This window comes from Nerophis ophidion, linkage group LG01, assembly GCF_033978795.1.
Source record: "Nerophis ophidion isolate RoL-2023_Sa linkage group LG01, RoL_Noph_v1.0, whole genome shotgun sequence".
Classification (NCBI taxonomy): Eukaryota; Metazoa; Chordata; class Actinopteri; order Syngnathiformes; family Syngnathidae; genus Nerophis; species Nerophis ophidion.
The window spans coordinates 47,705,318-47,732,817 of record NC_084611.1 but is presented as its reverse complement, the minus strand read 5'-3'; the positions used below and the strand labels follow the sequence as shown (position 1 = coordinate 47,732,817).

General features: G+C 39.9%; 1 protein-coding gene across 1 annotated transcript in view; it reads right to left on the bottom strand.

Moving 5' to 3' along the window:
- Positions 1–27,500, bottom strand: part of si:dkey-92j12.5 (multiple PDZ domain protein) — a 184,013-nt gene that overhangs the window by 100,765 nt on the left and 55,748 nt on the right. Inside the window, exons 15-21 of the mRNA XM_061910044.1 lie at positions 25,948–26,133; positions 25,712–25,873; positions 25,108–25,317; positions 22,358–22,513; positions 21,416–21,533; positions 16,717–16,915; positions 8,841–9,026 (exon numbers count right to left, since the gene is read on the bottom strand). Of these exons, the coding sequence (XP_061766028.1) occupies positions 8,841–9,026; positions 16,717–16,915; positions 21,416–21,533; positions 22,358–22,513; positions 25,108–25,317; positions 25,712–25,873; positions 25,948–26,133 (1,217 nt within the window). The remainder of the gene's footprint in view (positions 1–8,840; positions 9,027–16,716; positions 16,916–21,415; positions 21,534–22,357; positions 22,514–25,107; positions 25,318–25,711; positions 25,874–25,947; positions 26,134–27,500) is intronic.

The following is a 27,500-nucleotide window of genomic DNA, read 5'->3' as shown; positions in this document are numbered from 1 at the left end:
AAAGACTACTTTGGACTAAGTCTTGACCATTGCAAATACTACTTTGGACTAAGTCTTGACCATTGCAAAGACTATTTTGGACTAAGTCTTGACCATTGCAAGGACTACTTTGGACTAAGTCTTGACCATTGCAAAGACTACTTAGGACTAAGTCTTGACCATTGCAAAGACTACTTTGGACTAAGTCTTGAGCAATGCAAAGACTACTTTGGACTAAGTCTTGACCATTGCAGACTACTTTGGACTAAGTCTTGACCATTACAAATAATATTTTGGACTAAGTCTTGACCATTGCAGACTACTTTGGACTAAGTCTTGACAATTGCAAATAATATTTTGGACTAAGTCTTGACCATTGCAAAGACAACTTTGGACTAAGTCTTGACCATTGCAAATAATATTTTGGACTAAGCCTTGACCATTGCACAGGCTACTTTGGACTAAGTCTTGACCATTGCAAAGACTACTTTGGACTAAGTCTTGACCATTGCAAAGAATATTTTGGACTAAGTCTTGACCATTACAAATACTATTTTGGACTAACTCTTGACCACTGCAAAGACTACTTTGGACTAAGTCTTGACCATTGCAAAGACTACTTTGGACAAAGTTTTGACCATTGCAAAAAATATTTTGGACTAAGTCTTGACTATTGCAAATAATAATTTGGACTAAGTCTTGTCTGTATCTCGATGTGTGTGTGTGTTTAGATACACATGTTTTCCTTTCTGCCTCAGTATTTACACGTGTGTCTGTATCTCTATCTGTGCGTGTAAACAAAAGTGTTTCTGTAATCAGATTTGTGCAGAAGTGAGGTCTGCCATGCTGCTGTGTAAGACGTGTGTGTCCGTGCAGCGACAATCACATACCAACACTTACTTAGTGATCTTACTCTTCATTTCAATTACAAACCCCGTTTCCATATGAGTTGGGAAATTGTGTTGGATGTAAATATAAACAGAATCCTTTTCATTCCATATTCAGTTGAATGCACTACAAAGACAAGATATTTGATGTTCAAACTCATAAATTTATTTTTTTTTTGCAAATTATAATTAACTTAGAATTTCTTGGCTGCAACACGTGCCAAAGTAGTTGGGAAAGGGCTTGTTCACCACTGTGTTATATCACCTTTTCTTTTAAAAACACTCAATAAACGTTTTGGGAACTGAGGAAACTAATTGTAGAAGCTTTGAAAGTGGAATTATTTCTCATTCTTTTTTTATGTATAGCTTTAGTCGTTCAACAGTCCAGGGTATCCGCTGTTGTATTTTACGCTTCGTAATGCACCACATATTTTCGATGGGAAACAGGTCTGGACTGCAGGTGGGCCAGGAAAGGACCCGCACTCTTTTACTACGAAACCAGGCTGTTGTAACACGTGGCTTGGCATTGTCTTGCTGAAATAAACAGGGGCATCCATGATAATGTTGCTTGGATGTCAACATATGTTGCTCCAACACCTGTATGAACCATACGGCATTAATGGTGCCTTCACAGATGTGTAAGTTACCCATGCCTAGCCCACTAATACACCCCCATACCATCACAGATGCTGGCTTTTCAACTTTGCGCCTTTAACAATCCGGATGGTTATTTTCCTCTTTGTTCCGGAGGACACCACGTCCACAGTTTCCAAATATAATTTGAAATGTGGACTCGTCAGACCACAGAACACTTTTCCACTTTGCATCAGTCCATCTTAGATGAGCTTGAACCCAGCGAAGCCGAAGGCGTTCCTGGGTGTTGTTGATGAATAGCATTCGCTTTGCATAGTAGAGTTTTAACTTGCACTTACAGATGTACCAACCAACTGTAGTTACTGACAGTGGTTTTATGAAGTGTTCCTGAGCCCACGTGGTGATATCCTTTACACACTGATGTCGGTTTTTGATGGAGTACCGCCTGAGGGCTCAAAGGTCCGTAATATCATCGCTTACGTGCAGTGATTTCTCCAGATTCCTGAACCTTTTGATGATTTTACGGACCGTAGATGGTAAAATCCCTAAATTCCTTGCAAGAGCTCGTTGAGAACTGTTGTTCTAAAACTGTTCCACAATTTGCTTACAAATTGGTGACCCTCGCCCCATCCTTGTTTGTGAATTACTTAGCATTTCATGGAAGCTGCTTTTATACCCAATCATGGCACCCACCTGTTCCCAATTAGCCTGCACACCTGTGGGATGTTCCAAATAAGTGTTTGATGAGTATTTCTCAACTTTATCAGTATTTATTGCCACATTTCCCAACTTCTTTGTCACGTGTTGCTGGCATAAAATTCTAAAGTTAATGATTATTTGCCAAAAAAAAACGTTTATCAGTTTAAACATCATTATGTTGTCTTTGTAGCATATTCAATTGAATATGGGTTGAAAATGATTTGTGAATCATTGTATTCTGTTTATATTTACATCCAACACAATTTCCCAACTCATATGGAAACGGGGTTTGTATATTCAATGATTATATTCCTGGATAAACCTGTTCAAGTGATATGAAAGCACGTGTTAATTACAAAGATTATTACCCAGGCTTACGTCAGGCTAATTACAAAAATAAATACTAATCAAATATGCTGCAAAAGAAGAAACTCGTGAAAACTGAAGAAAAATACATTTACAGTGTTAAAATAAATACATTTGAACCACATTAGTAATCAATATTAGAAGTTTCTTAACAAAACTGTAAATACAATTAAAGTCAGCTTCACCATTTTAGTCATCATTTTTGCGCTTTAGCTCCAGGCTTCTTCCGTTTGTTTGATATTGTCATTACTGCCCCGAGTGGTGGAAAAGTGCATTACAAATGAGGACTGAGAAACAGATTGTGTTTAGCAGGCCTCCAAAGGGGCTCACAGCCGAACAGTGGCCCCTGGCCCTCTGGTTAAAAAACACTGTTTAATACAACAGGAGTTTGCTGACAAAATGTTTGAATGGGGGCCCGTGTGGTGTCACCACCAGGTCGGATCTGGCCCTGATCTCGTGCTTGGGTCTAGAAAAAACACTTTTTTTACTGAAAAAGAACTGGAGCTGAATGATAAAATGTAGGCATACTGTCATGATCCGTGATCCGGATCATGTTTTGTTTAGTCATGTTCTGTTAGTTTTGGACCCCCATGGAGACAAAACGAAGCCAGACTGAGGGTGGTGGGAAAGGTGAATAAGTAGCTCTCTGATTAATGTCCGGCAGCAGGCGAGCATGCCGACCACTAACCAGAGGCAGGTGAACCAATCAGTACCCATGGTGAGCAAAACAAACCCAGAGGTGCACAAAACAAGAACGGAGAGAGTCCAAAACTAACAGAACATGACTACACAAAACATGTTTCGTGACCCGGATCATGTTTTGTTAAGTTAGAGTACCAATGATTGTCACACACACACTAGGTGTGGTGAAATTTGTTCTTTGCACTTGACCCATCCCCTTGTTCACCCCTTGGGAGGTGAGGGGAGCAGTGGGCAGCAGCGGTGCCACGCCCAGGAATAAGTTTTGGTGATTTAACCCCCAATTCCAACCCTTGATACTGAGTGCCAAGCAGGGAGGTAATGGCTCTTATTTTTATAGTCTTTGGTATGACTTTGGGTTTGAACTCACAACCTACCCATCTGAGGGCTGACATTCTAACCACTAAGCCACTGAGTAGGTTTTTTGCTTAGTCATGTGAACCCAATCAGTATCCATGGTGGTGACCAAAACAAACCCAGAGGTGCATAAAACAGGAACTGAAGGAGTTGAAAACTAACAGAACATGACTAAACAAAACATGATCCATGACCCGGATATTGTTTTGCGTAGTCATGTTCTGTTAGTGTTGGAGCCCCACGTGACAGAACGAAGCCAGACTGAGGGTGGTGAGAAAGGTGAATAAGTAGCTCTCCGAGTAGTGCCCGGCAGCAGGTAAGCGTGCCGACCAGGGGCGTCGCCAGACATATTTCACTGGGGCACGTGCCCCACTGTTGATCTGCAGTGCCCAGTAAAAATTTCACCAATAAAAAAAAAAACGCTTCAGAGTTTTAAGTCTAGATAACATAGACAACAGCGCACATACTACTTAGTATGGTAATTGATTGCTACTGTATTGACTCCACTAACAATGAGCACATGGCTAATTAATATGGTAATTTATTCACGTGTGAATCAAGACTTCGGTTGAGAGAGAGAAAGAGAGAGAGAGAGAGAGAGAGAGAGAGAGGGGGGGGCTGCGAATCACTGCGTGAGGTAGGTAACGTTAGCCAACAACAATTTGTTAATTACATTATTTTGATTTTGATTTGACTCAAACTGTAACCCCTAGATGGATATCAAAAAGTTATTCGCCCGCAGCAAGGAATGAGAGATGTAAGTGAAGTCCTAGCTAGCTAGGCAACATCATTGTCTTAAGTTGATGCTAAGTTAGCTAACGTTATTCCTTGTATCAAGACAAACATATTCATTTGCTGTTTGAGCTGTCGGGGGAATTTCCAATGAATATGAAACATAATGTTGGTTATTGTCTGCTGGTTCTGCATCAATGATGATTTGGAGTAAGCATGTGTGAGTTGAGTGCTTCTCAAATGGTTTATCTTCAGGAAGAAAAACATTTTTCCATATCATCAAGTCGTGAGCCAATTTTTAAATCATTCAAGTTTATTTCACAGAAAAATAGCACAGCAGACTTGTCTTGTTAATCGGTGCGACATTGACTAAAATAATCTTGTTTTGTCACCAGAAAAATTGCTACAGCTAAAGCATCTGGTTTTGTTTCCAGAAAAAATAGTAACATTTCTGTATTTGTTTTCAGAAAGATGGCTGAAAATATCGGGTTTTGTTGCCCCATTTAGATTTTTTTTAAATATATTTCCATGTCTGTCCTGAGTCCTCCTCCAACTTGTTAGTCGGTTTGCCTTTTGCTAAAATACTCACTAATAGTCACTAGAAAAAAAGCTAAAATAATCTGGTTTTGTTGCCACAATTTGATTTTTTTCTCCCTAAACTTTTTTTTTTCACACACACATCTGACTGCGACTCACTGAAAATGACACACAATCCACTTTTATGTCACGACACACCAGTTAGGAACCACTGGTCAACTGTATAACAGTTACTGTAATATGTCCATGTCTGTCCAGAGTGATTGACCACTTTGCAAAAATGAAAACGAGACGTTACAGTTTACTTCTCAGAAAATGATTCCCTGAACAGACACACAACAGTTGTTCATTTATTCTACTACTGTGGCTTTATTGTTTTGTGTATATTTTATAGTTTTGTGTATCTGAAATAGGATTAGCCACATTGCCATAAATGGAAATTAAATAATATAAAAGAACCCAGAGATGTAGGGGTGCTTTATTTTTTGTTTTACTTTTGTAGATGTTAAATTTGCAGATGATTACTGCAATATATATTTCAAAAATATTCATTGCTCTTCCTTTTTGCTTTTACCAGTAGCAGTTTAGAAGTCTGGAGTAAAAAGGTGCACAAGTAGGTCAAATGCATTAGTTAATTTCAGGTGGTTAATCAAAGATCCATACAACATAATCTGATATGATTTCATAGTTTAAAGCACTATTTATGTATTTTTTATGATAAATAAGTGCAAAAAATGTTTTTGCTTGCGCGCTTTGCACACCCACATGAATTATGTGTGCCCCAGGTGTGCCCCAGTACAATATTAGGTCTAGTGACGCCCCTGGTGCCGACCACTAACCAGAGGCAGGTGAACCCAATTAGTACTCAAACCCAGAAGTGCACAAAACGGAACTGAGGGAGTCCAAAAACTAAAGAACACGACTAAACAAAACATGATCCCCGTCACGGGTCAAGACACATACGAACAAGGTGGTCATCTATACTTCTAATTTTCCATTCTATATTCCATATTTGGAAGGCGAAACTCAGTTTGGTTCAACCTGCCCCAAAAATATTTAATTTCAGCTGCGAGCGGAAAGAGAGCGAGAGAAAACCTGGGAGTGCTGTGTTAGTTGTGTAGGCGGGAGTGACGCGATGCAGCCTATAGACAAAGAAATGGTTCCAGAGTGAGGAAGCACGGATGTATTGAAAGTGAGGAGAGAGGGGGAGTTGTTGGATGGAGAGCAATAGAGGCAGGCAGACGGAGTGAAAGCGGCGACAGACACAAGCCAAACAATTAATTTTCGCTGACAGTCAGCACTGGGATCCATAAGCGAAGAGCTAAATATAACCGGAGAGATATAAAATGCAGGAGACAGAGAGAGAGCGAGAGAGAGGGAGAGGGAGAGAGGGAGGATGCTCTCAACACAAAGGATGGAGAGGAGAAAATATGGACTGGAGAGTCCTGGATGGAGCTAATTGGAGATCATCACTCACAGCATCAGCACGTGGGAAGTAAAGCCTTGCCATGTGTTGCACTCCTAATTCCCAAGGTGGACACCTTCAAGGTAGAACTACGGATGCAAAGGGGTGGAAAGTTTCCCGTAAATTTCCGGAAAGTTTCCGGAAATTTATTACAGGAAGTTTGGAAATATTGACAATTTTTTTGATTATTCAAAGTTGGACACCGTGGGAATGAATGGGAATATATGGGAATGAATGGGGAATGCCAATAATGATATAAAAACCCCGTTTCCATATGAGTTGGGGAATTGTGTAAGATGTAAATATAAACGAAATACAATGATTTGCAAATCATTTTCAACCCATATTCAGTTGAATATGCTATGAAGACAACATATTTTGATGTTCAAATTGATAAACTTTTTTTTGTGTGCAAATAATCATTAACTTTAGAATTTGGTGCCAGCAACACGTGACAAAAAAGTTGGGAAAGGTGGCAATAAATACTGATAAAGTTGAGGAATGCTCATCAAACACTTATTTGGAACATTCCACAGGTGTGCAGGCTAATTGGGAACAGGTGGGTGCCAAGATTGGGTATAAAAACAGCTTCCCAAAAAATGCTTAGTCTTTCACAAGAAAGGATGGGGTGAGGTACACCCCTTTGTCCACAACTGCGTGAGCAAATAGTCAAACAGTTTAAGAACAACGTTTCTCAAAGTGCAATTGCAAGAAATTTAGGGATTTCAACATCTACGCTCCATAATATCATCAAAAGGTTCAGAGAATCTGGAGAAATCACTCCACGTAAGCGGCATGGCCGGAAACCAACATTGAATGACCGTGACCTTCAATCCCTCAGACAGCACTGTATCAAAAACCGACATAAAGTTCTAAAGGATATCACCACATTGGCTCAGGAACACTTCAGAAAACCACTGTCACTAAATACAGTTCGTCGCTACATATGTAAGTGCAAGTTAAAGCTCTACTATGCAAAGCGAAAGCCATATATCAACAACATCCAGAAACTCCGCCGGCTTCTCTGGGCCTGAGATAATCTAAGATGGACTGATGCAAAGTGGAAAAGTGTTCTGTGGTCTGACGAGTCCACATTTCAAATTGTTTATGGAAATATTCGACATTGTGTGTTTCGGACCAAAGGGGAAGCGAACCATCCATCTGTGATGGTATGGGGGTGCATTAGTGCCCATGGCATGGGTAACTTCCAAATCTGTGAAGGCACCATTAATGCTGAAAGGTACGTACATGTTTTGAAACGACATATGCTGCCATCTAAGCGCCATCTTTTTCATGGACGCCCCTGCTTATTTCAGCAAGACAATGCCAAACCACATTCAGGACGTGTTACAAGAGCGTGGCTTCGTAAAAAAAGAGTGCGGGTACTTTCCTGGCCCGCCTGCAGTCCAGACCTGTCTCCCATCGAAAATGAAGCGTAAAATACGACAGCGGAGACCCCGGACTGTGCATTCAACTGAATATGTGTTGAAAAGGATTTGCAAATCATTGTATTTCGTTTATATTTACATCTAACACAATTTCCCAACTCATATGGAAACGGGGTTTGTATAATTGGGCACTTGTCTATGTGCTGCTACATCTTTGTGGCATACCTGACATAGCTCTTTGCACACTATTTGCAGATGTACACTGCCTTTCAGCCTACATTGGTTTGGGTGGAATGTCTCCACACATCATACGTACCATTATTCTCTTTGTATTTATTTACTCTTGTAAAAGACTAGTGTAGTGCCACACACAAGATATAAATAGTCAGCTAAACATTTGGAGTAGTCTTTAAAAATATTTGAGTGATGGACAAATGAATAGAAATCGGTTAGATGAATAATGTGATGGAGGAATGCACTGCACATGTGATGGAATAATGCACTGCACATGTGATGGAGGATTGCACTGCACACGTAATGGAGGATTGCACTGCACATGTGATGGAGGAATGCACTGCACATGTGATGGAAGAATGCATTGCACATATGATGGAGGAATGCACTGCACATGTGATGGAATAATGCATTGCAAATGTGATGGAGGAATGCACTGCACATATGATGGAGGAATGCACTGCACATATGATGGAGGAATGCACTGTGCTTGTGATGGAAGAATGCACTGCAGATGTGATGGAGGGATGCACTGCAGATGTGATGGAAGAATGCACTGCACATGTGATGGAGGGATGCACAGCAGATGTGATGGAAGAATGCACTGCACATGTGATGGAGGAATGCACTGCACATGTGATGGAGGAAAGCACTGCAGATGTGATGGAGGAATGCACAGTGAAGGGTCGAAATTCTACTGAATTTGAATTCAATGAGGTTGGTTTAGCTAATAATCATGCTGCAAGATATAGCATGTTGCATTCAATGTTTATTCCCGTTAATTCCCAAAGAAAGTTTCCAACTTTGATTATTCCCGGGATTGTGCAGCCCTACGTATGACATCACCGTGCATGAAGTGATGGAGATGAAGAACAGGCTGCTAGTTCCAGGAGCTTACGTTACCTGACCGAGGCCGGGTCTAAACCTGAGGTTTTGGACTGGACTGAAAGGCAGGAGGGTTCAACTGGACTGGGAGGTTCTGAAGGCGGAGCGGGGGAGGAAGGGTCGTGGTCTATGGTGGAGGCCAGCGGGGGCAAACCCAGGCGGTGCCGGTGCTGGTCCACACGTGGAGCGGGTACGAAGGTTATCCTGGGGACAATGAAAAACTGCTCAGTCGCTGACAAAAACACAGACCCACGCCTCACTTGGCAGCGAGCATTTCACCATTTCGGTCTTTTGATCCAGACAAATAAGCCATCGCTTCACTCATTCATTCATTCATTTGGGGCAGCCGTCTTAATGACGTCACTTCCTGCACACGCCTTTTTGAAGGAGCGCCACTTACTGTTGCCATATTTGGAGGAGTCGAAGGCGGCGCCTAAAGCAGACCACTTGCCTCAAAGATATGGAAGAAAGTAGTCCACAAGTGCATTTTATCTAAAAAAGGACGTTTATATGATCATTTACTTTCTTGTACTTTAAGTCTTTTGACGAAAAGGTATTTTAGTTATTGTCAAATTTTAGTCATCAAAAATTGATTTTAGTTTTAGTCAATGAAGTGATAACATATCAGTCAGTTAAAAGGACAATAACATGAGTAAACTAAAATATGAAGTATAAAATATCTCTTTCAAGTTTATTTCAACACAAAGAGCTGTGATTGGATATATTCCCAACTACTCCCGCCCATCTACATGACCTAATTACAAATGATTGCATTTGGTTTTTGACACTTTTGTCTCGTTTTTTTATACGTTACTTGTGTTATCCTCTCAGTCTTTAATTACTTGTTTTCTTCAGAGGAAAAAAGGTTTTTGACAAAAAACAGAAATTATTAGTCAACGAAATTAAAAATGTTTCGGACAAGTTTGTCTAAACTACGGCCTGCGTGCTGAGTATGCTGGTGTCTTTACTTTGGCCTGTGAGACGTCAAGAGTTTAAAAACCAATCCTACCTGTGGGGTGTTTTCAACTTGATTTTAAATATCTGCCAATGAGTCAATCAGGTCAATGACCTTGAAGTCATTATAGCACATTTACTTATATGACCTAATCCAAACAACCTTCCCTAGTCATGGTGCACGAAAAATGCCATTAACATAAAAGTCAACACACCCGGTCACACATAACACAACCTTCGCATTGAACTTTGTTGATGTTCTAAATAAAAAAAACACACCATTTTAAATCCATTACAATGCATGATGGGAAAAATGCAAAACACTCTTTACTCTACTTTTGGATTGTTTTGTGTCATGTTTGTGTGTCCTCTCAATTGCTCTGTTGATTGTCGTTCTGGGTGTTGCTTGGCTGGCTTTGGAATTGCATTATTATTGTATTGTCCAAACAACCTTCCCTAGTCATGGTGCAACAAAATATGCAACCAGCATCAAAAGTCAACACACCTGGTGACACATAACACAACATGCGCACTGAACTTTGTGGATGCTAAAAAAAAAGGCAAAGCAACATAAAAAATGTCAAATTACACACCCATGTAAATCCATTACATTGCATGATGGGAATAATGTAAAACACTCATTCCACACTTGTTCACATTTGGCACATTTTAGCTGCTTGATATTTCTGATTGATTACAACACTTCAAGGAAGTCGTCACAGAAGTAAACGATGTGGGAGTCACACTTTCACATACTCTTAATATATAAATGATTTATCCATTGTATGAATACAGTTTGTACACACAGGTGTGTAGGTTGTATAGTTACTTTACATGCAAATGAGTTTAGCCCAATGTGGCCCCTGAGTCAAACAGTTTGGACACCCCTGTTGACATCTACTGCCCCGTTCTTATCAGAGCGCAGACGGCTAATTGTTGAAACTAGAGAACAAAAGGTCTTATTTATAAAAGCTGTGTCCATGAATGTGTCCTGTCATGTATTCAAAATGTGTCTTGAGTGTCATAAAAAAAAAAAAAAAAAAAAGCTCCTTCTCACTTTCCTTCTGGCAGGCGTTTGAGACGTCTGAAAGGCCAATTTGCAGCTCGGCTCCTGACGGCAGGTTGGCAACGTGGCCCCTAAAGTGTCGTGACAGCCAGGCTGGGCTTACTTTTTTACTGCGACCCCTCAGAGTTGTACTCGTGTCAGCGGGGATGTTTTGCATGTCGGACTTGTCGAGTCAGAAAGTGAGAGCAGGGATGAATAATTCAGAGATGTGTTTGGAGAGTTTGGAGCACAAGCAGGTGGGCATGCGAGACGTCAGGCGGCAAGTGGGTGAAGAACATCTTCTGTAAAGATGGCTGAGCAGAAATTGGTCTTTAAAAAATGTAGAGCGAATTCAAAATGCGAGTCGCTCCAGCTTTGAAAACAAACAGATGCAGACCATAATCTTATCACAGAGACTTCCAATTCTTATTAATATTGATACTGTTTTTGATATTATTCATTTTTCTTGGACTACTTTTGGATTGTTATGTGTCATGTTTGTGTCTCCTCTCAATTGCTCTGTTGGTTGCAGGGCTGGCTTAGGAATTGCATTATTATTGTATTATCCAAACAACCTTCCCTAGTCATGGCAGACGAAAAATACAATTAACATAAATGTCAACACACATGGTGACACATAACACATACTGCGAAATGAATTTTGTGGATGTTATTAAAACAAATGTCCAAGCAACATAAAAAAAATCCAAATTACACCCATTTAAATCCTTTACATTGCATGATGGGAAAAATACAAAACACACTCCACACTTATCCATGTTTGGCGCATTTTAGCTGCTTGATATTTCTGATTGATTACAAAACTATACGGAGGTCGTTATGGAAGTAAACAGGTCGTTACGGAAGTAAACAAATGTAGTAGTGCTGGGCGATATATGGAATATACTGGATACATCACGGGTTTGTCCGTGCGATATACAAACCCCATTTCCATATAAGTTGGGAAATTGTGTTAGATGTAAATATAAACAGAATACAATGATTTGCAAATCCTTTTCAACCCATATTCAGTTGAATGCACTACAAAACCAAGATATTTGATGTTTAAACTCAGAAACTTAATTCTTTTTTTGCAAATAATAATTAACTTTGAATTTTATGGCTGCAACACGTGCCAAAGTAGTTGGGAAAGGGCATGTTCACCACCGTGTTACATCACATTTTCTTTTAACAACACTCAATAAACGTTTGGTAACTGAGGAAACTAATTGTTTAAGCTATGAAAGTGGAATTCTTTCCCATTCTTGTTCTATGTAGAGCTTCAGTCATTCAACAGTCCGGGCTCTCCGCTGTCATATTTTACGCTTCATAATGGGCAACACATTTTTGATGGGAGACAGGTCTGGACTGCAGGCGGGCCAGGAAAGTACCCGCACTCTTTTACTACGAAGCCACGCTGTTGTAACACGTGGCTTGGCATTGTTTCGCTGAAATAAACAGGGGCGTCCATGATAACGTTGCTTGGATGACAACATTTGTTGCTCCAAAACCTGTATGGACCATTCAGCATTAATGGTGCCTTCACAGATGTGTAAGTTACCCATGCCTTGGGCACTAATGCACCCCCATACCATCACAGATGCTGGCTTTTCAACTTTCCGCCAATAACAATCCGGATGGTTATTTTCCTTTTTGTTCCGCAGGACACCACATCCACAGTTTCCAAATATAATTTGAAATGTGGACTCGTCAGACTACAGAACACTTTTCCACTTTGCATCAGTCCATCTTAGATGAGCTCGGGCCCAGCGAAGCCAAAGGCGTTCTTGGGTGTTGTTGATGAATGGCATTCGCTTTGCATAGTAGAGTTTTAACTTGCACTTAAAGATGTAGCGACCAACTGTAATTACTGACAGTGGTTTTATTAAGTGTTCCCTAGCCCATGTGGTGATATCATTTACACGCTGATGTCGGTTTTTGATGCAGTACCACCTGAGGGATTAAAGGTCCGTAATATCATCGCTTACGTGCAGTGATTTCTCCAGATTCTCTGAACCTTTTGATGATTTTACGGACTAAATTCCTTGCAATAGCTCATTGAGAAATGTTCTAAAACTGTTCGACAATTTGCTTACAAATTGGTGACCCTCACCCCATCCTTGTTTGTGACTTACTTAGCATTTCATGGAAGCTTCTTTTACACCCAATCATGGCACCAACTTGTTCCCAATTAGCCTGCACACCTGTGGGATGTTCCAAATAAGTGTTTGATGAGCATTCCTCAACTTTATCAGTATTTAATGCTACCTTTCTCAGCTTCTTAGTCATGTGTTGCTGGCATCAATTTCTAAAGTTAATGATTATTTGCAGACAAAACAAAGTTTATCAGTTTGAACATCCAATATAGTGGGGCAGAAAAGTATTAAGTCAGCCACCGATTGTGCAAGTTCTCCCACTTAAAATGATGACAGAGGTCTGTAATTTTCATCATAGGTACACTTCCGCTGTGAGAGATAAAATGTGAAAAAAAAAATCCAGGAATTCACATTGTAGGAATTTTAAAGAATTTATTTTTAAAGTATGGTGGAAAATAAGTGTCTGGTCAACCATTCAAAGCTCTCACTGATGGAAGGAGGTTTTGGCTCAAAATCTCATGATACATGGCCCCATTCATTCTTTCCTTAACACGGATCAATCGTCCTGTCCCCTTAGCAGAAAAACAGCCCCAAAGCATGATGTTTCCACCCCCATGCTTCACAGTAGGTATGGTGTTCTTGGGATGCAACCCAGTATTCCTTCTTCCTCCAAACACGACGAGTTGAGTTTATACCAAAAAGTTCTACTTTGGTTTCATTGGACCACATGACATTCTCCCAATCCTCTGCTGTATCATCCATGTGCTCTCTGGCAAACTTCAGACGGGCCTGGACATGCACTGGCTTAAGCAGGGGGACACATCTGGCACTGCAAAATTTGATTCCCTTTCGGAGTAATGTGTTACTGATGGTAACCTTTGTTACTTTGGTCCCAGCTCTCTGCAGGTCATTCACCAGGTCCCCCCGTGTGGTTCTGGGATTTTTGCTCACCGTTCACATGATCATTTTGACCCCACGGGATGAGATCTTGCGTGGAGCCCCAGATCGAGGGAGATTATCAGTGGTCTTTTATGTCTTCCATTTTCTGATAATTGCTCCCACAGTTGATTTTTTCACACCAAGCTGCTTGCCTATTGTAGATTGACTTTTACCAGTCTGGTGCAGGTCTACAATTATTTTCCTGGTGTCCTTCGACAGCTCTTTGGTCTTGGCCATAGTGGAGTTTGGAGTCTGACTGTTTGAGGCTGTGGACAGGTGACTTTTATACAGATAACGAGTTCAAACAGGTTCTATTAATACAGGTAACGAGTGGAGGACAGAAGAGCTTCTTAACGAAGAAGTTACAGGTCTGTGAGAGCCAGACATCTTCCTTGTTTGAAGTGACCAAATACTTATTTTCCACCATAATAAACAAATAAATTATTTAAAATTCCTACAATGTGAATTCCTGGATTTTTTTTTTTCAAATTCTGTCTCTCACAGTTGAAGTGTACCTATGATGAAAATTACAGACCTCTGTCATCATTTTAAGTGGGAGAACTTGCACAATCGGCGGCTGACTAAATACTTGTATGCCCCACTGTATGTTGTTTTTGTAGCATATTCAATTGAATATGGGTTGAAAAGGATGTGCAAATCATTGTATTCCGTTTATATTTACATCTAACACAATTTCCTAACGCATATGGAAAGAGGGTTTGTATTATTTTCAGGACGTATTGCTCCGGCCTGAAGAGCAACAAACTGGGACTTGAACTTGTGTACTTTGGGTAATAACCTCATGGAATAGTATTAGTAACCAAAGCAACATATACCTGTATTGTTGGCATCATCATTGTTCCATAAAGGTATGATGTCAGTGTATTGTTTGTAGACTTCAAGTACAGGAAATGAAGTTTTATTTCTGCATGTTTTACAATGGAAACAGACTCCAAGTGTCCTTGGTGGGTTAGACTGAGTCAAAGGAAGTGCTGAAGAGAAAAAGGAACGAGGACAAGGTCTTTCCTGTTATGTTGTTATGGACTTGAGCTGCACGAAAAATTATGAACATTTTCAATTAGGATAATAGAGGCTGTTGTCCAAAAAGTAAGTAAAGTAGTACATATTTAATGAGTACTGGAGTACTGCATTGGTACATTTAGAACTGTAATACAAATGTCTTTGTACATTTAGAACAATGATTCAGACGTCTTTGGGTTTTAGAGTCAAAGACGTCTGATAGGAGAGGAAGAGTCAACTGAGCTTTTTTTGTCATGGCAGCAGGTCACAGTCGAGATCACAGGTGAGTGTGAGTAGCCAATGTGGTTATTCTTATAGGCAGGCCTGTGTTTATTTCCGTATCTGCCTTACACACTTGTATGTATGAATCTTTAGACTCCAATATAAATTTTAAGAAAAAATCTACCCTTGAATCCAAAATCAATTAAACGTTGGGGAGAATGTTAAAGTCACATCATATGTCAACTCACACAAACAATCGTTTGGTATTTAGTCACTACAGTAATTATGTTCACATCCACAACCTTACTAGTGTTTACTTCACAGCACAGATGGTTCATCTAGTTATTGAAATTATTTACACATTACTTGGTCTGTTTCAGTCACTATGTTATTTAGTCACTACAGTAATTGTGTTCACATCCACAGGAACCACATGGGTTAGCCTACTCTATACAGTATTTACAACCTTACTGGTGTTCACTTCACATCCACAGATGGTTCATCAAGTTATTGACATTATTTACACATTACTATGTCTGTTTCAGTCACTATGTTATTTAGTCACTACAACTTGTGTTCACATCCACAGGAACCACATGGGTTAGCCAACTCTATACAGTATTTACAACCTAACTACTGTTCACTTCACAGCAACAGATGGTTCATCTAGTTGTTGACATTATTTACACATTACTTTGTCTGTTTCAGTCACAATGTTATTTAGTCACTACAGTAATTGTGTTCACATCCACAGGAACCACATGGGTTATCCAACTCTATCCAGTATTTAAAACCTTACTAGTGTTTACTTCACAGCCACATATGGTTCATCAAGTTATTGACATTATTTACACATTACTATGTCTGTTTCAGTCACTATGTTATTTAGTCACTACAGTAATTGTGTTCACATCCACAGGAACCACATGGGTTAGCCAACTCTATCCAGTATTTAAAACCTTACTAGTGTTTACTTCACAGCCACAGATGGTTCATCTACTTATTGACATTATTTACACATTACTTGGTCTGTTTCAGTCACTATGTTATTTAGTCACTACAACTTGTGTTCACATCCACAGGAACCATATGGGTTAGCCTACTCTATACAGTATTTACAACTTTACTAGTGTTCACTTCACACCCACAGATTGTTCATCTACTTAATTACATTATTTCCACATTACTTGGTCTGTTTCATTCACTATGTTATTTAGTCACTACGGTAATTGTGTTCACATCCACAGGAACCACATGGGTTAGCCTACTCTATACAGTATTTACAACCTTACTAGTGTTCACTTCACAGCCACAGATGGTTCATTTAGTTATTGACATTATTTACACATTACTTTATCTATTTCAGTCACTATGTTATTTAGTCACTACAGCAGTTGTGTTCAAATCCTCAGGAACCACATGGGTAAGTCTACTCTATACAGTATTTACAACCTCACTAGTGTTTATTTCACAGCGACAGATGGTTCATCTACTTATTGACATTATTTACACATTACTTGGTCTGTATAAACTGACCCCCTAAAAGCAGGATTCTCACAAAAATGAGGCACAAACACAAGTGTATTAAACTGTAGTGGAATGTGATACAATGCCTCACCTGACCTCTGGCCCGATGACAGAGTGTCTGCGCAGCATGGACCTGGCCATGGCGTTGGTCAGATTGGACGTAGTCTCGTTGTTGATGGCAAATATGGCGTCGCCTGGCCCGAGTCGGCCATCTTGGCTGACAGAGCCCCCGGGGGCCACGCTGCGCACAAGCATGCCTGAGCCGTCCTTGATGGCGCTCACCGACATCCCTGCCAACACACACACACACGCACACGCACACGTACGCACGCACACACACACACACACACACACACACACACACACACACACACAAATGTTAGTGGAGGGTTGGCTAATGCTGCGTGCACCAGACAGTAGCCCAAATACACACTTGACGGTGGCATCGTCAGCATAATGGAGGGAGACACTAGGCAGCTTAACACACACACACACACACACACACACACACACTCACACACACACACACACACACACACACACACGGGTCATAGGTCACAGGTGAGCAGAGGTGTAGCACATGCTGCTTTGCACAAACACTTGAATGCAGCTTGCTGCACGAGGCTGATTACACCAGTGGGTAAATCACACACACATGCACACACAAACACACACACACACACGCACGCACACACTTGTATTTAATACATTCTCTTCCTTAGAAAAAAGCCTACCTCTTTAGGACCACCCTTTCTAGATATATAAAGAAGTGTATTTACAACATTAATGATATATGCTTGCATGGTTTTTAACATTCATTATTTAATAATAATATTAATAATATATTTTATTTGTAAAAAAAAAAAGCACTTTACGTTGAGCAAACAACCTTAAAGTGCCACAGTGTAAAAAAATAGTAATAATAATAATAATAATAATAATAAATATATTAAAAATAAATTAAATCTAAAAGTAGAAACAGCCCAATAATTTACTTCAAGTTTTTACAGTATGTCTCTCTATATAAGTTTATGTATTTATTTTTAATCAATTTTGGCCAAAGGGGACGCATTTCAATTTCTTACACACACTTGTTGTTTCATATGTTGACAGTCAATTTTTTGGGGACCACCCTCATTATGATGGATGTCACCTCAAATGAGACATTGTCTATTAGATGCAATGTTATTGGGACCATGATTTATGTCATCACTTGTTCACACCTCCTCATATGGAAGATACTTTCCTTCTTCAGGTCTCAAGAAGGCTAGAAATACAAGCAGACACACACACACACACACACATACGCACCCACGCACGAACGCACAAACACACCCACACACGCACGCACACGCACACACATACACACACACACGCACACACGCACACACACACACTGTCTCATCCACCACACTATGGTCGTACAGAATTTGGAGCTGGTCAAAGAAATGACTGCTGATTAGTGATCAAATGAAGGTTTTATTGTGCTTGATTCCAATGACAATACAATCATAGTGCAGGGGACAAAAGAGACAAAACACAAGTCATAACGCTAGCAAACATTGTGTTGTTCCTACAAGTAAACACTTCTGTTAACCATGCAGGAACTAATACGATTAACATATTTCTAATGAGCAAGGCAAGAAGAAGTTACTAAATTAAAATAATCACACACATGTGTACTACAAAGAAGTACTGCATTGTATATGTAGGAAATGACAGACTGCAATATTCAATCAATCAATCAATCAATGTTTATTTATATAGCCCCAAATCACAAATGTCTCAAAGGACTGCACAAATCATTACGACTACAACATCCTCGGAAGAACCCACAAAAGGGCAAGGAAAACTCACACCCAGTGGGCAGGGAGAATTCACATTCAGTGGGACGCCAGTGAATATTCCACTTTTATCATTTTATATTTTGGAAAACTAACCAATGTACCTTCTAATTGTTCATGTGTGTGAGCAAGCATTGAGTGGAGCACATGTGAGCGAAACCATGGCCACGCCCGCAGCACACCTGACTATATAACAACTTACTCTTCTTATTATTACAATCAAATGACAGCAGTCACTTCCATGACATTATTTTCTAGTACAAGTGTTTTGGCCCACTTACAATGACAATAACAACAAATAGCAAGCTTCACATGTTGCACAATGAGATGTAAGCCTGGCATCATGTGTACATTCCTGTAACTTTCTGTTTGTAAAAATATACTTTATTAGTATTTATTTAATATAATAAGAGCATTTCATGATTAATATTTATAAATGAAGATTCTTAATAAATGACAGTAGAACATTTGATTAGTAAATCACAGTGTAGCCACCTGGAATGTGACACATTATGTACGGTGTTGGAGTTGTCCCACTTTGTGTGTGTCTGTAAATGCATCACTGGCTAAGTGCATTATATGCATGTGTAGGTGCAAGTGAGAAAGAGCGAGCGGGTGTTGTTGACAAAGTTGCTTTTGGTCTGCTTTGTACGGCAGAAATCGAGCAGTTTAGCAATTTATATGTGGATTTTATTCCCCATGCAGCTTATACAGAGGTGCGATTTATATGTGGATTTTTCTTCACCGAGGGCTAAATTGTGGAGGGGATTAAACAAATATACTAAAATGATCCACTTGGATGAGCAAACGTATTTTCAAAGTACAAGGAAGAAGAATCCTGATAAACATCTTGAACTTTATTAGAAAAGGATGAATGAGGACATCAATGACTTCTGTTTTGTTTAATCTTCCGTTTTACTGCCGTCTTCCGGACACCATTTAGTAACAATTAAGGTACATTAATACATTTTATGTGTGAATAACTCACGTCATAACATCTATATCTGAGTCTAATATATGGACACACATTTATTTTCTTCCACAATTTAGTGGGTGTGGCTTACATACTGGTACTCTCTATAGTCCGGGAAATACGGTGGTTATATTGGACGCTGTACTTACTGACCTGGAAGCACTTTTATTGTGTACATGGTGTAATGATAAGTGTGAGCAGTGGATGGCAGTCGCACATAAGAGATATGTGTGGACTGCAGGTTGACGCCGGTTTAATAAAGGATGCTAGCAATTACCCGTAAGCAAGCAACACCAAAAATGTGGCCGAGTGGTTAGAGTGTCCGCCCTGAGATCGGTAGGTTGTGAAATCAAACCCCGGCCGAGTCATACCAAAGACTATAAAAATGGGAGCCATTACCTCCCTGCTTGGCACTCAGCATCAAGGGTTGAAATTGGGGGTTAAATCACCAAAAATGATTCCCGGGGGCGGCACTGCTGCTGCCCACTGCTCCCCTCACCTCCCAGGGGGTGATCAAGGGTGATGGGTCAAATGCAGAGAATAATTTCGCCACACCAAGTTTGTGTGACAATCATTGGTACTTTAACTTTAAATGTTCCATTGAGAATATAGAACTTACACACGGCACTTAAAAATCTGTCAGAATGTTTTGGTACAAATTTGGTAAGCTACGAAGCCGCACCGCTTGATGGCTTGTCAGAGCATTACGACTACCATAGTCAGACGTACTGTGCTTCAACACACTGTGTTATTATGGTGTGTGTATAAGGACACCAAAATGGCACCGATTAGGAGACATAATCTAGCGTTTTGCTTCTCAATATTACACAAAGCTAACTTTTCTTACTTTCTGGTACCTGCTGATGTGTTTTGGGGATCTGCATAAGTACTGAAAATGTTTAAAACTCATTTTTCTCTATCTTCTTGTTTGGACATTCATTCTTCGCCATTTCTAATATAAAGTAGTGTAAAGTTCTTACTTATATCCGTCAGTAGATTGGCTATGGACGCACTAGAAACTACCGGTACATTTAAGATGACGGGGAGAAGACGCTGTGGAAGTGGAGGCACGTAAATAAGAGCGCTCACAGACAAAGACGGTGTGTAAAACATTAATGCAACATTTTAAATAATAAATAAATGGGTTGTACTTGTATATATAACTTGTATATTTTGAGCAAAGAACCACAGTGACATGTTGTGTAGACTGGTGTTTCTTAACCGCAGGGCCTGGGGCTCATTGTGAGGCCGTGAGCGCCCCCCATTGTGTGTTTCTCAGCTGTGTTGTAGTACACTAGGTCACCACTTGTGGCAGTAGTGACATTATCAAACAAATAGTAGAAGTCTGGAGCCAACGTCATGGAGAAATTACTTAAGCGCAAAAATGATAACTAAAGTGGGGAAACTTTAATTTTATTGACATTTTATTATTATTAAACGAACAGTGTAAGTCTGGAGATAACTTATTTCTTAAGCGCAAAAATGATGACTAAAGTGGGGAAACTTTAATTTTATTGACAGTTTATTATTATGAATCATTCATTTGATTAAAATATTTTTTATGACCGTATAATTCTATGTAAAAGTATTTTTAATCTGTTTTTATGAGCTTTTCTTCTGATGTGTATTTGATGAGTATTTATTTTGTAATCAGCCTGACCTAAGCCTTCATCTTGATTTAAATCAAGATAATTTTCAGTGTTAAAGTTTGAGTGGGGCTCCGGGTCCATCTGTAGTGGAAAACTATGGGCCCCGAGGTCAAAAGGGTTAAGAAGCCCTGGTGTAGACCACAAGGAGACATACCATAAAATGAGCTTGTAATGCATAGACCTTATACTGGGGTGCGCCTTATAGTCAGAAAAAAGGGTATTTCAGGCTTCACCATTCCTCCTCCGGGCGGGCGCCCATGAAGGCGGTTAGCGCCATATACACACACCAAGACGCCGTGGCCAAGAGTAAGACGGAGGACATACCAAGGCTACGGTTGCCCCGGACAACAGTGATGGTCTTCTCAAAGCTGGTGCCAGGAGGCGGGGCCGAGAGCGGGCCCTCCTCGTCCATGTCGCCAAGGCGCTGATGCGGTGGGACTTCCTGCATGCGGCGAAAAGGTAAAGAAGATGAGCCAGCGAGCTAAAAGAGGACAACAACTGAAGGCCGTGGACATCATAACAAAATACAACAAATCATAACAAAATACAACAAAGCAAGGCAGGATGAAAAAAAAAGTCACCGAACTCCTTTGAAACATTTTAGGTGCTTGATATTTCTCACTGATTAAAAACGACTTTCACATACTTTTGAATTCTGATGTATCGATTATTAATTATATTAGTAAAATATTATATTGTATTAATGTAAAATTTACTTACATATTTATAGTATTCATACAATTACATAGATTATATATATATATATATATATATATATGTATATGTATATATATATATATATATATATATATATATATATATAAATACATATAAAATATAAACACATACATATTTATAAATTAATACATATATATGTATATATACATACATATATGTATATATACATACATATATGCATACATATATACATGCATATACATATATATGTGTATATGTATACACAGTACATATATATATATATACATATACATAATATATATACATATACATAGTATATATACATACATAGTTTATATACATATATACATAGTATATATACATAAATACATGGTATACATACATATATACATAGTATATATACATAGTATATCTATATATATCTATATATATATATATATATATATATATATATATATATATACATACATATATATACTGTATATATTCCTATGGTCATATTTCCCATCATGCACCTGTGGTACAGGATGTATTTGATGCAGCTGCAGACATGGTGGTGTGACCTACCGTGTTGTTGTTGTAGTACGACCCAACGAAGTCCCGGTCCAGCATGCGAGGGCCGGCCTGGGCTAGCACGCCGTCCTGAGCGTGGACCTCGCCATCATCGCAGGACGCCCGCGTGCTCCTCTCTGAGATGGGCGTCAGTCCCCCGCAGAGTTCCAGCTGGCGGCACACCAAAGGTGGAGGTGAAAAAGGACAATTCCAAATTTGTTCCTCAGACTAAAAGTGAGAGAATGAAGAAGAAGCTGGCAGTGAATTAGATACCCGGCCCTTCTCCTTCTGGCCTTTCTGCCCATGAAATATTCACAGCACCTGAAACTGGACCCACGCTCTTAGTTACTAAGCCACACTCCACTAGTTACTAAGTCCCACTCCACTAGTTACTAAGTCACACTCCATGAGTTACTAAGTCACACTCCACTAATGAAAGTTCTAACTTAATTAAATATATATATAATTGTTTTAATTTTCCTGAGGGAAATCTCCTAAAGGAATTAATTAAGTACAAATAATATACTAATATGTCTTTCTGATCCCTCAAAGACCAACGAAAGGTCATGAAGACCACCATTCTACCATTTTTAGAACCAATCATCAGTGAAATATGTCCTTTTCACTAACAACAACCTGCCAGACTTGTGCAATTACAAAGTAACACAACACAACACTGCAGCCCGCACAGGAAATGGATTAGTCATCACCAAAATAAAAGTACATCTATGGACTGAGATAATCACAGTTACATTCTTGAGGGGACTATTTAGGTGTATGGGCCTGACATTCTTATATGGGCCTTAAATTCTTGTATGGGCCTGACATTCTTATATGGGCCTTAAATTCTTATATGGTTTCTGACATTCTTGTATGGGCCTGACATTCTTATATGGGCCTTAAATTCTTGTATGGTTTCTGACATTCTTATATGAGCCTGACATTATTGTATGTGCCTGACATTTTTGTATGGGCCTGACATTCTTATATGGGCCTGACATTCTTGTATGGGCCTGACATTCTTATATGGGCCTGACATTCTTGTATGGGGTCTGACATTATTATATGGGCCTGACATTCTTGTATGGGCCTGACATTCTTGTATGGGCCTGACATATTTTTATGGACCTGACATACTTAGATGGGCCTGACACACATATATGGGCCTGACATACTTGTATTGGCCTGACATTCTTGTATGGGCCTGACACACTTTTATGGACCTGACGTACTTATATGAGCCTGACATACTCATATGGGCCTGACATTCTTGTATGGGCCAGACATTGTTGTATGGGCCTGACATTCTTATATGGGCCTGACATTCTTGTATGGGCCTGACATTCTTGTATGGGCCAGACATTGTTGTATGGGCATGACATTCTTATATGGGCCTGACATTCTTGTATGGGCCTGACATTCTTGTATGGGGCCTGACATTATTATATGGGCCTGACATTCTTGTATGGACCTGACATACTTAGATAGGCCTGACACACTTATATGGGCCTGACATACTTGTATGGGACTGACATTCTTGTATGGGCCTGACATACTTTTATGGACCTGACATACTTAGATAGGCCTGACACACTTATATGGGCCTGACATACTTGTATGGGACTGACATTCTTGTATGGGCCTGACATACTTTTATGGACCTGACATACTTAGATAGGCCTGACACACTTATATGGGCCTGACATACTTGTATGGGACTGACATTCTTGTATGGGCCTGACATACTTTTATGGGCCTGACATACTTTTATGGGCCTGACATACTTGTATGGGCCTGAAATTCTTGTATGGGCCAGACATTCTTATATGGGGCCTGACATTTTTGTATGGGCCTACCATTCTTGTGTGAGCCTGACATACTTGTATCGGCCTGACATACTTTTATGGACCTGACATACTTAGATGGGCCTGACATTCTTATATGGGCCTGACATAAATGTTCCTACACTTTGAAACCTGCGGCTTATAAAACGGTGCAGTCAATTTACGGATTTTTTTTCCATCGACATACTCATAATGCAATAGCTTTAAAATGTGTATTATTGCTTGCGCTACAGCGCCATCTTTAGGATGTGTTTGCTCACTGCATGTACTGCTGTGTCCTTCCATTTAGTGCTTTCACCTGGAAGCACTAGTGCCGTTCTGTCTTCTAGACGTTCATAGCGTACCTACTCGTATGGATTCTTTGTTCATCTCGCCAAGCAGGGTTTGTAAGTTTTACAATACAGCTAAAACAGTTCTTAATTACTAAACCATCCCATGTGTGATGTCTGTAGGAGTGTTTTCGTATGTGCCGTTGTGATGTAAAGAAGCTAGCGTTGTTAGCATTAACAATTGTTATTATTATTAATTTACAATGGCATTGTTTCAGTTTCACAAATTCACCAAAACGTCAGCGTTGAGTCTGTTTAGCCGACTGGGGAGCTAGCTAGCTTGGGTCCATGGCCATGACTTCCGTTTTGTTTTGATCAGCCGTTTTACTGCTGTTTAGAAACAATTAAGGTAAATATTTCTGTGTAAATAACTTATTTTACAAGGTATATATCTGCATCATAGTCCGGTGCAGCTCATGTGTAGAAAAAAATTTTTTGGCCTAAAAATTAGTGAGTGGTCTTATATACGAGAAACTACGGTAAATGTACACCAAAACATATTAAATAATCTGGAGCGCAAGGAAGCGTGTTAAGATTAGAAGCGTCAAAGGTCTCCTTTAACGATAAATGAAATTAATTCCTCAGGACATACCGGCAGCGGTTTGGCAACACCGATGTGCACGGGGCCGTAGCCCGTGGACTTCAGCACGTGCACGGCGTAATCCAGACTGGAGCCTTCCAAGTCGCACTCGTTGACAAACATTAGTCTATCCCCGGGGAGCAGGCGGCCATCTCGGTCAGCCACACCGCCCGGGACCAAGGAGCGGATCACCAGAACTGTTTTGGTGGCGTCCTCCGGATCCTGGAAGACAGAGGAGTGACACATTTTTGGAGGAAGATGAAAGGTTTCCTCTCCAAACAAATAATGCATAATAAAAGCTCTGGCTTCATTTCCAAGCGGCGATGTCCCCATTTATATTTATTTTTAATTGTGTTATCTGCCAGCGCGATCCTGGGAATAAGGCTTGTTTTGATCATGATATTTTTACAATCTCCGCAACATTTTCCTCCTATAGTGCAACTGTGGTTTCATCTTTTTCAAGAAAGTTTTTAGCTGAGTTTTGCCGATGAACTCTCCTTTGGACTTCCACAAAGGAACCGGTGCTTTCTCTTATTTCCTGCGCTCTGATGTTCTAAGACCGCGGCTTATTCCTGTCTGCTCTATTTTTAGAGAGGCTCAGGGGCACGTCTATCACCTGGTAGTCCAGGATACTGAAGCCCAATCCCGACTCGCCTTTCTCCAGCTCTACCACCTGCGCCTCCCTCTCCCACATAGCCAAAGGAGGCGACATGGGGGGCACGCCCCGCTTGGTGATGTCCTCAGCTGTCGGGCAGGGGATGACGCAGCCCTGGTCCAGCTGTGACAGCACAAGAAGAGCAGGAGCTAGACAAGCCGTAGTCGTAGTCACATCTGCATATTCCCACACTTCACCTTGTCATTAAACTCAGCCAGCAGCTCCTTCAGGGTGAGCTGGGCGTCCTCCTCCTCGTCCTCATCGCTGCCGGGGATGGCGGGGGGTACGACGCGAGAGCACACCAGGTACACAAAGAGAGGCAGCTCCTTCAGGATGTTGATCACCTCCTTGTGTGTCTCTCCTATGAGTGGGATCCCGTTCACCTGGAAACAAGATGCACTCAGTGAGCAATTGAACATGCAAAAAATTGCATTTAAAGATGTTGTAGTCTTCAAAGTATTGAAAAATGATCAACAGAGTTGACATAAATACATTCATCCAAATGAATCACTGTGTCTGTTTCAGTCACTATGTTATTTAGTATTTAGTCACTACATTAATTTCAACTTGTGTTCACATCCACACGAACAACATGGGCTAGTCTACTCAAAAACCTTATTTACAACCTTACTAGTGTTGACTTCACAGCCACAGATGGTTCATCTAGTTATTTACATTATTTACACATCACTTTGTCTGTTTCAGTCACTATGTTATTTAGTCACGACAGTAATGTGTTCACATTCACAGGAACCACGTGGGTTAGCCTACTCTACACAATATTTACAACTTTATTGGTGTTCACTTCACATCCACAGATGGTTCATCTAGTTATTGACTTTATTTACACATTATTTGGTCTGTTCCAGTCACTATGTTATTTAGTCACTACAGTAATTGTGTTCACATCCATAGGAACCACATGGGTTAGCCTGCTCTATACAGTATTTACAACCCAACTGGGTTTCACTTCACAGCCACAGATGGTTCATCTAGTTATTGACATTATTTACACATTACTTTGTCTGTTTTAGTCACAATGTTATTTAGTAACTACAGTAATGTGTTCACATCCACAGGAACCACATCGGTTAGCCTTCTCTACAAAGTATTTACAACCTTACTAGTGTTCACTTCACATCCACAGATGGTTAATCTAGTTGTTTACATTATTTACACACTACTTTGTCTGTTTAAGTCACTATGTTACTTAGTCACAACAGTAATTGTGTTCACATTCACAGGAACCACATGGGTTAGCCAACTCTATACAGTATTTAAAACCTTACTAGTGTTTACTTCACAGGCACAGATGGTTCATGCAGTTGTATACATTATGTTCACATTACATTTAATATTTGTCTTTGATGGCTTTGATATGAGTCTTCCTGGCACAGTTCTGAGCAACTTTCATTTTCATTTTAGTTTCTGCTTTAGTGGATTCTGCCTTGCATTTTAGAGCCAATTCGTCTCTTTGACTCCCTCCTCACTTCTAACTGCTCCAAATACAAAAATCATAAAGAGTACAAACAATTTTTATTCTATAGCCATTTATGATTTAAAGCATGAAATAACAAAATATCATGTTTTTTATGCTTCAACTATTCAAAATATAAAGAGTAGAAATAAGGAACACAATGTCAGCAACTGTCTTGTTAAACACAGATTTTTAAGTTCATCATTTTTAATGGAAAACTGTAATTTTTAGCACTGGATTATCAAAAATCATACTCATTACGGGAAAACTGTT